Here is a 12,528-nt window from a genome sequence, read left to right as displayed (position 1 = left end):
GAATTGATGCTCACGTACACTGAGATAGCTAAGGTGCAAGTATAGCTGCGTGCAGAGTGCAGACAGGCAAAAGAGATCACATCTTCTCGGCAGCGAGTGGGAGACGCTGTGACAAACGAGCTCGCGGCGTGGGCAGTGACGACATAAAGATGTCTATCTAGCAGTAGAATTTTGCACCTGTTACGACCGAAGTTGATGCAACCTGTGGAGGTTCCCGCCGTTTGCAAAGCGCTGAGCTCACTCCGAGTCCCGGCCTTGTTAGCTAGCTAGTGCTGACTCAGGGCTGATGCTCATCACCATCACGGCGATGATTTCTGAAGATGCGTTCGTATCCTTGGTCTATGAAGGGATGAGCTGAGCCTGGGCTGATACAAACAAGGCGGGCAAGTCGGTGAGACCATTGCCATTGTCTGCAATGGCAGTGGCACTGGCTTTTTTCTTCTTCTTTTTTTTTTGCAATGTCATGGTGACCCAAGCATGACGTGCGTGGCGGCATGAAAATACACTGGCGTCCGGATTTGGCAAGCCGGGTCACGATGCGGGCCCCACTACAACATTCCAAGTTTCCAGCACATCCAGTAGACGAACTTCTGTACCATCTGACTTGTCTGTGTCGCTGTGTGGACACCGTACCGGCCCTGCTCTAGAAGTCCAGATAGTCCAAATACGAGCAAGAACGTCAGCGTGCAGCCCCGTCCATTTTGCACGCCCTCACCTACCGTCGCAACGTTCCATACTAGCAGCAGTCAAACCCAGCCACACTCACCCCGACCGGTCTGGTCCAAAGAACGGCGGGTTTTTTTTTTTTTGGGGATAACAGTCAGGCGAGGTTGTGGCAACGACCACACGCCCAGAACCCGCGGCCCCACTCGTAACCCCAGCTCCGTCCGATCCACGAGCGTACGCCGCAGCGCCCCTGCAGCGCGCGCCGCGACACCGGCCGGCCCGCGGACGAAGATCCAATGCCGCGGTGGCGGGGCGCGCGCCGGGGAGGGACGATGGGAGGTGTCGAGGCGAGGCGGCCGGGGAGGACGATGGCGGCGGCGCGGCGCTGACGCTGGGCCTCGGGTCGTCGGTGGCGAGCTGGCTGGGCTGTACCGCGCTCTGGTGCTGGTAGTGCTGGAGCCGGCAGGGGAGCCGCCGGCGCCCAACTTGCGTGCATCGGGGAGTCCAGCTGTTGGAGATGTGTACGTGCATGGACCAGAGTCACCTGGTTGCATGGTGTATGTGAGTAGTGCACGGCACGAGTGCATCGTCTGCACCTGCACGCAATGTCCGTGCAACCACATATGTTGCTGGCTGACCAAAAAAGAAAAGTTACCGGACAAGTGGAGCCACCTACCTTTGGAATTCTTCCTAGTTTGGTGGGGGGTTGCCTTTGTCGTGGTCGTGGCACCAGCGGTTTCGGCACAGCTGCCCTGCCCAGCGGTCAGGGTTAGGTGCGGACTGCTAAGCAAGTGTTCACTAGCACGACTGCGTTCGCCGAGAAATGGGGGCGAGTAGGGGAGCAATTGACAAGAGTCAAATCAAAAGAAGATCGAACACGTGACCAAGGGGAGAGATTTGCCCATGGAGCTAGCCTAGGCCCCAACGAGGAACAACTTGCTCAAGAACCGTAAACTAATCCTTACAAGTTTGCGAATGCAAATAGAATACTAGCTTCAGGTTCGTACGTTTATATTTACGCTGCCACGATCAACTGAAAAAACACAGCATTTGACGACCTCATCCGAGACGTCCCTGCGGGAGCAGTTCAGGCTAGAGCCCGGGACCTGCGCCGCGCTATTTTTGACGGGCTACTGTACGGTTTTTGGTAGGAGCCGAAGTACGGCACGGGATGACAAATTTTGGCTACAACATGAACACAAAAGCCGTGCCGTATCTAGATCTCAGCACGATGGGTTGTATGGCACGGCACGCATTTAGAGCCGTATGGCACAATTTGCATTTAGGCCGTGCTCGGGCAACACAGCATGAAAATAGCCCGTCGAGTTATTCTAATATCAATTAATTTATGCTATCTTCTAATTGACAACCGTTATTTCTCAGTGGAGTCATTCATAAAAAGATGACCTTTCATCGAGCATAGAAATTTTTTCATACAGCGATGAGTACTTACATCCATAGAACGATAACCGTAAAATATACTAAATGCCGTGCTTGGCTGGCACGGCGTGAAAATATGTTGGCATTCCCGTGGGCTGTATTTGGGTCCGGTAAAAAAATTGCCGTGCTGTTGCGGCATGGCGCGACGTGCCTCACGTGTCTAGATCTGACATGGCACGGGACACGAGAGGGTTGGGCCGGGCCGGGCCGGCCCGGCCCAAGTCCCACCTCTAGTTCAGACCAAACCGAGCCGCGCGGTGGCGGCGGCGGCGGACACAACGAGGAAGGAAGGCGCCGCCCATGGCGATCAAACGGGACCCCGACCGGCGACCGCTTTGAGCGAGCGAGGCAGCCACCGACGCGCGTTCGCGGGCGCGCCGAAACACCCCGTAAAACCGCGTCGTCTCGTCCCCGGCGGGGAATAAACAAAGAGCCAGGTTGTCCGTGAGGAGGCGAGAGGCGGAGGAGCACGCCGCGAGCGCGACCACGTCCGCATTCGCGCCCCGATAAATAACACCGGAGCGCGGGATGCTCGCCGCCCACCTACCGCTCCCCCTCACCTCACCTGATCACCTCTCGAGAGAGAGCCCTCTCCCTCCGGCCGCCCGTCTGTCTGTGCCAACCATCCATCCTCGCCATTCTCTCGCCGCGAAACCAAACAGGCCATGGAGCGGCTGCTGTGGGCGCCGGCGCCGGCGCTGGTCTGCGGCGGCAAGCGGAGCAAGGGCGAAGACGCCGTCGCGGACCCGCTGGGCACGGTGGGCGAGTGGCTGTGCCGGGCCGCGCTGCAGCCGCCTCCGCCGCCGCGGATGTGCGGGACGCCCGGGGGCCCGCCCGTGACGGCGCGCCGGGTGCGCCTCAGCGACGGCCGCCACCTGGCCTATGAGGAGTCCGGCGTGCCTAAGGAGACCGCGCGCTACCGGATCGTCTTCTCGCACGGCTTCACGGGGTCCCGTCTCGACAGCCTCCGCGCCTCACAGGTCAGTCAGCGCCTGCCTAGCCTTCTTCTTCTACCTACGTCTCGATAGAGAATTGCGCCGCCCTGTTCGTCTCCGCATTTCGAACACCAGCTGCAGTCTCCAATTCTAGTTCACTGTTCAGTTCGCCTCTGCATTTTGCGCCCTGTTCATCTCTGCATTTAGAACACCCAGCTCCAGTCTCCAGGGCAGTTAGGCATCCCAATCATCATCTTCTTCTGCTTTCAAGGAAAAAAATCTTTTTTTAAAAAAAGAAATAAAAGTGGAATGTATTTGCTAATTAAAGCTGTATGGAGACCACGTCCAATTCTCGAACCTGATGATAAAAGATGAAACGCGTGGTAGCTGTCCTGTGAACGCGCAGAAATTGGAGTGCACACGAGCTAGCTGTCCCAGCTGTGCTTTGAGTTGTCAATTCGGTCGGCCACCTGATTACAGATCAACGGCCGAGATTAGGGGGTGTTACTCAGACCGGTTCCAATGTTAGAATCGTTTATTTCGTCAACGGCCATGAAAATTTCACTCTGGTGACAGCATGTTAAAAACGCTGAAATGTTCCATTGATCACGTCCACTAAACATAAACGTTCATTATTGTGATGAGCCATCAGAACGTCACCAACAAGAACAATTCTCGTTACTGACAATGTTCGATTTTTTTTATTATTTTGTTTATTTTGTTTTTTTTTTCACCGTGCGGGACACTAACGGCCATGAGTGACCAAACGATGTTCAGGAAGTGGCCGAGGAGCTGGGCGTGTACATGGTGGGCTTCGACCGCGCCGGCTACGGCGAGAGCGACCCCAACCCGTCCCGCTCCGTGCGCTCCGCGGCGCTGGACATGGAGGAGCTCGCCGACGCGCTGGGCCTCGGCGACAGGTTCTACGCCGTCGGCTTCTCCCTCGGCTGCCACGCCGTGTGGGGCGCGCTCAGGTACATCCCGCACCGGCTGGCGGGCGCCGCGATGCTGGCGCCCGTGGTCAACTACTGGTGGCCCGGGCTCCCGGCGGGCGTGGCGGCGGAGGCGTACGGCCGGCAGGCGCGCGGCGACCAGTGGGCGCTCCGCGTGTCGCACCACGCCCCGGGGATCCTCCACTGGTGGATGGGCCAGCGGTGGCTGCCCACCTCCACCGTCGTCGACAACACCACGCACCTCCCCAACAGGCGCGACGCCGAGGTCCGCCGCGAGCTCGCCGCCGACGGCACGCTCCGGAGGAAGCGGGAGGTGGCGACGCAGCAGGGAATCCACGAGTCCTACTACCGGGACATGACGGTCATGTTCGGCAAGTGGGAGTTCGACCCCATGGGCCTGCCGGAGCCGCCGTGCCCCGTGCACCTGTGGCAGGGCGACGAGGACGGCCTCGTGCCGGTCGAGCTGCAGCGACACGTCGCCGGGAAGCTCGGCTGGGTCAACTACCACGAGCTCCCCGGCACCGGGCACTTCCTCTCCGCCGTCCCCGGCCTCGGGGACACCGTGCTCCGGACACTTTTCGGCTGAGCCGCCGCCGCAAAGCCGTGGCGACATCAACGAAGTACAGCAGAGTTGGTAGTCGCTTAGCGGGTTATGCAAAGTACAGGACAGTGGTCATGATACATGGGCCACGAGGCAGCATGTAGATTTTGTTCTTTCTTTTTTTTTGTAAAAGGAAATTTTGCTGCCAGGAAGCCCCTGAAATTTGGAGATTCTTTGACAGAAAGTGATGCTCTACCATTCTAGGTAGCATTTCATTTTTTTTTAATTCTCAGTGTCTACCATGCAAAGTGATGGAGCTTGTGGATTCTAGTGTATAAGAGGATTCTATTCTAACAATTTGTTTTTTTTTTAAAAAAAACACCTGTTTGCTTTAGCTTCAGCTTCAAAAAACCAGAACTTAGCTTCAGCTTGTAAGAACCAGAACCCTGAACCCAGTGCAACTTGCGCCCTTGCGACTCATAAGGAGGGAAGTTTTGCCGAACTGCCATCCTCTTTTGTCTTATGGTGTAACTTAGAGTGTGGAAGCGAAGAATTTTTCAACATGAAACAAGAGGGGATGCATGTTTCACCAAAAAAGTCAGTTAGTTCATACAAACAACACTTGCCATGGAACTGACTTAAATCTCAGAGGAGGGTTCATTCTTTTCATTGACGAAATCATTGGTAACATACCGTTCAATGGCCGAGTGAAGACTATGCAAAACATAGTCAAGGATTAGTGCAGGGAATCCACATCAAAACATGGAAAAAAACATGTGATTCTTCAGATCGAAATGTCAACACGTGCGCCACTAACGTAACTAACTCTGTATCCTCAGACTCGAACAGAGTATTTACTGCTGGGAAGACCAGTCGATGTGAAATCAGAAGAAAACTGGCATGAAACTAGGAGCTATCGACCATTTCTAAAAGATGATTCCAATACGCAAGCAAGCCGGGTGCGTGCCACTGTACTTGTACCACAAACCCCATCCCCAGAACGATCTCCATTACGATAATGCTGCACACAGCTTCTGAAACAAGTCTTCACCTACCAAGGTCACCACCGACCCACAAAAGGCTAGCTGCCTCTCATTGGTCCAGCCTGCAGAGTTCCCCAAGCAGGTCAGCATTTGGAGTTGGTGAGGAGACTCCAGAAAGGTGCTTTGGCACGAGATGCCAAAGGGGTGAAGATTCTGCTCCATTCATACTTCAACACCAACCCCAACTGCAAGATTTGAAGGACTACTCCTGAAGAAAAGGGAGGTGTATGTGACAGTGACTGAATCCAGAGGAAGCTATGCTGAATAGGTGCTTGGGGTGGCGCCACCCCCTCCACGGAAGAATCAGTGGATGCATGCAACTTTTGGCAAAGCATCATCACCTATGTCATGCCCATGTAATAGTGTTTCCCCCAATCTTTCATCAAGTCTTCAGGTTTATGGAAATCTTCACCAACTACTGTAAAATCCGTAGTCACTGTATGGCACCTATAGATTGTGATATCATAGGTAGAATCTCTGAAATGACCATAGAGTGAGTCTTCAGTCTTCATTGATCATCAGTAAGAAAGACTAAACTCGTGCATGCAAACTGAATCTTCCTGACTTTCTGAACTAAAAGAAATGTATAGTATCTAATATTTCATGACCCACACACCTAGTGATAATGGAAATAAACGTGTCTGAAGCCAATTCTTTTCTCAGAGCGTTTTCAGGTAAGATTGGGAAGACCACTTTGAAAAGGGTGGTTGGTGAGATTTAACTTATTGGCAATTTGGCATGACCAAGAAATAAAGCACGTACGCACCAATGAGGTCGATAACTTAGCGTATATGTGTGTGCACTCACACGCACGTCGGTAGGTTAGTGAAAGGGCTGCCCTCTTCCACCACCGCATTCCGGCAAAGCATCAGCGCGTCACCACTGCTCAGCTCGCAGTATATAGCTTAGCCCAAGACCCAACACGTTTTAACAACCACCACCCTACTGCGTCCTCACAAAGCCTCTTCTTCTAGTTGTAGCCGCAACAACACCACCACACGACCCAATCCACTCTTCCATTCAGAGCTCGAGCTCCAGCTCCAATGGCCGCAGGTGAAGGCAAGCGCGAGACGCGCACGGCCAGCGTGGCGGCAATGCACGCGTGCTTCGGCGTCCTCCGGCTCATCTGCGTGGCGTGCGCGATCGACTGGCTGTCGGGGGCCGGGAGCACCCCGGCGGCGCTGGTGGCGCTTATGGCGGCGGCGATGGCGGCGGGGTGGTTCGCGAACGCCGTCCGCCCTCCGCCGCCGACGCCGTGCGGGACGCCAGGGGGCCCGCCGGTGACGGCGCCGAGGGCGCGGATGCGGGACGGGCGGTACCTGGCGTACGCGGAGTCCGGGGTGAGCCGGGACAGGGCGCGGTTCAAGGTGGTCTACTCGCACGGATTCTCCGGCGGCCGCATGGACTCGCCCCGCGCCTCCCAGGTTGGTCATGAACGGGTCGATGGTCTCACGTCACGTACGCTTCCCCCACCTTCTTCCTTTTCCATTTCTTGGAAAGGAATGGCTCGCACACCAGCACGCGGTGCACGGCCACATGCGTGTGCTTCATGCCGTGGCAACCACTGCCCCGATAGCGCACCGGCACCGGAGCCCGTTGGTGGCCCGCCCCAACTCCACCACCAACCCCGTGCGCGCGCTTGCGTTTCGTCCAAGGATGCCAAGGCAACGATCTCGACGCCGATGCCGCACTTGAATTTTTCCGGCTGCGACGGCTGCGACGTCGTCCGTGCCGGCGCCGCGGTCGCTCACCAAACTTCCGTCCAAAAAACAACACGCGTCGAAAACGACTGCCCACGTAGAATTCCCGCTGTTTTTCTTACCTGAAGCGCGTCGTGTGAACGGCGGCCAATCATGTCCAGGCTCACCTGGCGCCGGCGTTGAAATCGCAGCGCACGTGGCGGCGAAACTGATCGAGCTGCTAAACGATGGGCTAACACGTGCGTGTGCAGGAGCTGCTGGAGGAGCTGGGCGTGTACATGGTGGCGTTCGACCGCGCCGGGTACGGCGAGAGCGACCCGGACCCGCGGCGGTCGCTCCGGAGCGCGGCGCTGGACGTCGAGGACCTCGCCGACGCGCTGGGCCTCGGCGACAAGTTCTACCTCATCTGCTCCTCCCTCGGCAGCCACGCCGGCTGGGCCGCCATCAGGTACATCCCGCACCGGCTGGCCGGGGTGGCGATGATGGCGCCGGTGATCAACTACCGCTGGCGCGGGCTGCCGCGGGGCCTGGCCCGGCAGCTCTACCGGAAGCAGCCTGTGGGCGACCAGTGGTCGCTCCGCGTCGCCTACTACGCGCCGTGGCTGCTGCACTGGTGGATGAGCCAGCCATGGCTGCCCACGTCCACCGTCATCGACGGCTCCGGCACCTTCCCCAACGCGCTCGACGAGAAGAACCGCGTCATGGCGCTCTCCAACGGGATGTTCCACCAGGTTCGTTCGTTCGCTCATCCGGTTGCCTGGCGCATCTCTTCGAGGAGCTAGCCGTGCTTATTATTTACAGTGACGTCATGTGTTCTTCATCCGGCCTGCAGAGGGCGAGGCTGGCGACGCAGCAGGGGATCCAGGAGTCCTTCTACCGCGACATGGCGGTCATGTTCGGGAGGTGGCCGGACTTCGAGCCGACGGACCTCGAGGAGCCGCCGTTCCCGGTGCACGTGTTCCAGGGCGACGAGGACGGCGTCGTGCCGGTGCAGCTGCAGCGCCACATATGCCGCCGGCTCGGCTGGGTCAAGTACCACGAGCTCCCCGGCGTGGGGCACTTCATGTCGGCGGTGCCAGGACTCGGGGACAGGATCGTCAGCACGCTCCTGGCGGCGCCGGCGTCGGCGTAACAGCTCGAGGACGGCATCGTTTTTCGCATCTTGCGTGTACTAGTAGTATATGACTGATCTGCTGTAGGTACAAGCCTAGAAGCAAACGCTGAAGAAAGGCAATTCCTGTGAGCTCAGGCACAGGTTTAGCCTCTGCTATATTTGTGCAAAGAAACTGAAGAGCAGAAGGGACCTTTTTATGTATCATGAGGGGTATTTAACTCAGTGTACATAAATATTTATCATCATCTTAATCAGAAAAATAATTTCATCCATGTTCTGTAATTTACATACAGCTAGATAGAACAGTAACTGACTAGCAACATTGAAGCTATCTAGATTCACAGGCACATGACCACTTGTAACAAAATTGTTACAATACAGTACACACACTACGGCGGCAAAGGCTGCTGGATCTCACCAATCAAGAAAATGTTTGGCTGCAAATAGGAAAGGAAGGAACACAGCTGGGGAGGAAAAATAGCCAGTGCTCGTCTCCCGCATTGAGCTGCTACGAATCCAAATATATTCACAACCAGAAATAAAGAATCATGCGTTGATCTCTGCATCACACTGCTGCTCCCTGTGACAGCTTCTTCGACTCCAGAACATGCCAGAGCAGCTGGTCCGGTCGAGATCCTCTCCCCTCTTATCCAGCTCCATACTTGCGCTGTGGGAGGGCCGTGGAGATTGGACCTCAGAACCATCCTGTGCCTCTGTAGCACCACATGGATCATCATCGCTGCACCTGCAGGTTGGGAGGGCGGACGACGGGAATGGGCTGCAGGTGATTGGACAGACTAGCTCCGAAGAGACAGCTGCCACCCGGTTGCGCCTGATTTCGGCTCTGGAGACAGTGGCTGGCGAGTCCATAGATCTGGTGTTTAGTATGCATGGGTTACAGAATGTGAGGGCTGAACTTGATTTAAGCCCTTCCGTTGGTGTGCTTGGCAACTTATTGAATGACATTATTCCATTCCGACAGAGGGGGCATGGGATCGATCCAGGTGGACCTGTGAACTCGACACGGATGTTGCTGGTTGAGCAAAGGTAGAGAGCACATTTGATGCAGAACTCATGACTGCAACCTAAACAGACAGAAAATAAGGTCAGCATACCTGCATGATACATTACACATTGAGACATACTGTACCATGATGTACATTACCAAGTGATCACAGCTAAAATCCTATCCAGAAAGCACTTTACGGAACCAAGGTCACATATACAAGTGCCATCAGTGTTTTGGTATTTAACTTTCATTTATAGCTTTATGTTACTGTTCTTTAACATTTCACGGAAGCACAACTAGTAGCATCTCATGCACAGTAATAGTGTTATGCTAACCGAGAAGTATTGAAGAACCCTCTCTAAGTAAAATTTAAGCATCTAATGTGATAATGGGGCTCACCTTCAGCAGCAACAGAACAAGACCTTTCCAGACAAACTGAACAGAGATCACTATCATCCACTGAGGGTACGCTGTACTGCAACCCAAATTCTCTGCAAATGCACATTAAATAAAATACATATAAACAAATGTTCAATGCATTTTAACTTCTACTCATTTGAATAACTCTATCTTAACACCAAACACCATTAGCGGTAACGCTATTGGTGAAAAAAGAAAAACACCAAACACATCCAAGGAGGAAATTGCAAAGCCAGCTTAAGTAGGTGAAATTGCAAAGTCAGAAGTAACTCAGTTTCAATCTAGCGGTTTAACTCCAAGTCTCCAACATACTTAATTTCAAACTATTGGAAACAAACATGATCAAAAACTGGAGTGAGATCTGACTATACTATGACAATTGAAGATGACGAATGAGAGGCAGATGAATGACCAGGTTTGCTCCATATCCAACAATCCAACAGAACCGAGACCATAATTCAGTTGTTGCCTCAGTAGAAGTAACAATCTTAGGAAATATTGCAATTCTACTAGAGATGTAAACTGGCCCAATTGTTTGCAAATATCGTTTCCACTATATGCAGAATGAAATTGCTTTCATGGCGTACTCCTTTACTTTCCAAAAAGCAAAGGGCATACGTTAACATATCAAAAGCCTTCTAGCATAGCAATAATTCATATATGACAAGCCAGCACTCATTGTTGTCTATGAAAGTAAGAAGTGTCGTTATACTTTACTTCCAGCAGAAGAAAACAAGTTGTGGGTTATTAAGCACTAACCTGGCTATATTAAGTATGCTCATGAGTGGCAAGGCAAGATAACTGGACGGTTGAAATACAGGGACACTCGAGTGTGAATTTGGAGAAAGTAATGGCTCCAAAGAGCGCCGTCCAAATATCCTAGCAACATCCATGGGAAGCCACCTACAAACAGGATAATGTTAAAACAAATTAAGATTACTCAAAAGAGTTTGACCAATAACTACAATGGTAAGATTACTAGCATTGAAAATTACCCAAAAGGGGATAAAAGCTTACCCATTACAGTTGAGTGTCAACCTGCTAGCACCCTTTGATATTAATAGCTGCAGCAACAGCATCATCAAATATCAGAACAAGTAAATTCCTCAAGAGACAACTACAACTGAAAAAAGCTACTTGTTGAAAAGGTGATGCTACTTTATGATATTGACTTACCTCACAGCACTCCAGCTTCCCCCCACCGGCTGCATAATGTAACGGCGTACTGCCAGCTCCTGCTCCACCAGTGCATTGTTAATACCTCATTTGAATGAAGAAATATAGCATTGTTTATTGCATGCTATCTGAGCTAAGAACAAACACTTGCCTATCAAATTTGCAGTAGTGCCATAGGGGAATGTGACGGCTGAGACATTAGCACCCAAGTCAATCAACAACTGCATGCAATCTAAGTGACCGTTCACTGCCGCCATGTGAAGTGCTGTTACACCACCATCAGCAGGCTTGTTTATGTACCTCACACGAGCACTAAAACAAGCATGATGTTAATGGCTAGTTCTTTCAAACATTAACTGTGATTCATCGGCAATACATACGGTTCATTAAACTTCTGCCCCAATGAAGAATTGGGACTGCTCCCGCTATTTGTCTGACAATCACCATCCACTACCGAAGTGGCAATATCCTCCAAGGCCACACTAGGGACAAAATCTGCAAGCAAAAGCCTTACACACCGTACAAATCCATCATGTGCGGCAAAATGCAATGCCGTTCGGCCATTCAAGTAATCTGCCCTGGTAACCTGAAACAACAAAAAAACAGGCAATGGTCAGCAACCAGCTTGCGCTAAAGCAGAAAAGTAATAGGCAGAAAAGCTATATTACAAAATGCCATACATTGCATCTGAAGAGAAGAAGCATCTGAACCACCTCCCAGTGCCCATGCCGACATGCGTGCATCAATGCAGTCTTTGAGCCATCCACAAACAAATGAAACCAATCAACAAAGTATCCGGTACAGATAAAAACTGAAGAAATGAACAGAAACGTAATGCATATGCCACGCGCAGGAGTGTCAGAACCACGAAATCTAATCCAATCTTGATTCAGCTCTGAAGCATAAGGCAACAAGTATATAGAAAGGGTTGAGTCTTCTTATGCCATATCACTATATGAGCAGAGTACATAAGTAATCCCCCAAAAAATGAATCTCCATATCACTATTTAACTGCATGCCGTAAGAGTTGCCAAATTCATCACTTGTACACGCAGATCTTAGCAGTTGGTCGGTTTGCAATCACAAAGATATTAGAAGCACAAGGATCAAAACTTTTGAACCCAGAGAGCGCACAAAGATCTACCTGGCCGCAGTAGTTGCGCGCGTTAACGTCAGCACCTTTCTCCAGCAGCATCGTGACAATCTGCATGGGAAACCCACAATTCGTGATCCAAATCGAACGAGAAACGCCCAGAACACGGAAGAATCCGCACGCACGTCGAGGTGGCCCTTGGCGGCTGCGAAGTGGAGCGGGGTGTTGAGGCCGCCGAAGGTGGAGTAGCGCGCGAGCGCCGGGCTGAGCTCCAGCAGCATCCGCGCCTCGATGGCGTCCCCGTCGCGCGCCGCCGACACGAGCCGCTCGCCGGAGGCCGAGCACCCCAGCGAGTTGCCCATCGCCGGCGCCGGCGAGGCGCGCCCTCCGCACCCACTCGGCGCGCCGGCAGAGGGCGGAATCCGCCGCCTCCGGGGA

The 12,528-nt window shown here is 53.1% G+C and overlaps 3 protein-coding genes across 3 annotated transcripts; 2 read left to right on the top strand and 1 right to left on the bottom strand.

Moving 5' to 3' along the window:
• The first annotated feature begins 2,364 nt into the window (after nt 1-2,364).
• Nucleotides 2,365-4,892, top strand: LOC112873711. The gene is made up of 2 exons (XM_025936736.1): nt 2,365-3,086; nt 3,819-4,892. Exons 1-2 carry the CDS (start codon nt 2,772-2,774, stop codon nt 4,578-4,580), a joined length of 1,077 nt encoding a protein of 358 aa, XP_025792521.1. The 5' UTR covers nt 2,365-2,771; the 3' UTR covers nt 4,581-4,892.
• A 1,523-nt stretch (nt 4,893-6,415) lies between these two features.
• On the top strand, nt 6,416-8,662 carry LOC112874896. The gene is made up of 3 exons (XM_025938466.1): nt 6,416-7,002; nt 7,530-8,009; nt 8,111-8,662. Exons 1-3 carry the CDS (start codon nt 6,622-6,624, stop codon nt 8,408-8,410), a joined length of 1,161 nt encoding a protein of 386 aa, XP_025794251.1. The 5' UTR covers nt 6,416-6,621; the 3' UTR covers nt 8,411-8,662.
• On the bottom strand, nt 8,622-12,452 carry LOC112874895 (probable E3 ubiquitin-protein ligase XBOS33). Its single transcript, XM_025938465.1, has 10 exons — nt 12,276-12,452; nt 12,142-12,201; nt 11,678-11,749; nt 11,378-11,583; nt 11,149-11,309; nt 10,998-11,056; nt 10,839-10,885; nt 10,581-10,724; nt 9,801-9,892; nt 8,622-9,477 (listed from the first exon to the last, which is right to left on the bottom strand). The coding sequence occupies exons 1-10, from the start codon at nt 12,450-12,452 to the stop codon at nt 8,939-8,941; spliced, it is 1,557 nt and encodes a 518-aa protein (XP_025794250.1). The 3' UTR covers nt 8,622-8,938.
• Nucleotides 12,453-12,528: the final 76 nt, after the last annotated feature.

The sequence above is a fragment of the Panicum hallii genome, chromosome 9 (genome assembly GCF_002211085.1).
Source record: "Panicum hallii strain FIL2 chromosome 9, PHallii_v3.1, whole genome shotgun sequence".
Lineage (NCBI taxonomy): Eukaryota > Viridiplantae > Streptophyta > Magnoliopsida > Poales > Poaceae > Panicum > Panicum hallii.
Note: the sequence above shows the minus strand (reverse complement) of the source record. Positions and strands in the feature narration are given on the sequence as shown.

Coding starts and splice junctions, on each gene's coding strand:
- LOC112874895 (XM_025938465.1), bottom strand. CDS start 12,452: ATGGGCAACTCGCTGGGGTGCTCGGCCTCCGGCGAGCGGCTCGTGTCG. Junction 11,310..11,377: donor GGGCAGAAGTTTAATGAACC/GTATGTATTGCC, acceptor TGCTTGTTTTAG/TGCTCGTGTGAGGTACATAA. Junction 9,893..10,580: donor AGCATACTTAATATAGCCAG/GTTAGTGCTTAA, acceptor GTGCATTTGCAG/AGAATTTGGGTTGCAGTACA.
- LOC112874896 (XM_025938466.1), top strand. CDS start 6,622: ATGGCCGCAGGTGAAGGCAAGCGCGAGACGCGCACGGCCAGCGTGGCG. Junction 7,003..7,529: donor ACTCGCCCCGCGCCTCCCAG/GTTGGTCATGAA, acceptor GTGCGTGTGCAG/GAGCTGCTGGAGGAGCTGGG. Junction 8,010..8,110: donor CCAACGGGATGTTCCACCAG/GTTCGTTCGTTC, acceptor TCCGGCCTGCAG/AGGGCGAGGCTGGCGACGCA.
- LOC112873711 (XM_025936736.1), top strand. CDS start 2,772: ATGGAGCGGCTGCTGTGGGCGCCGGCGCCGGCGCTGGTCTGCGGCGGC. Junction 3,087..3,818: donor ACAGCCTCCGCGCCTCACAG/GTCAGTCAGCGC, acceptor AACGATGTTCAG/GAAGTGGCCGAGGAGCTGGG.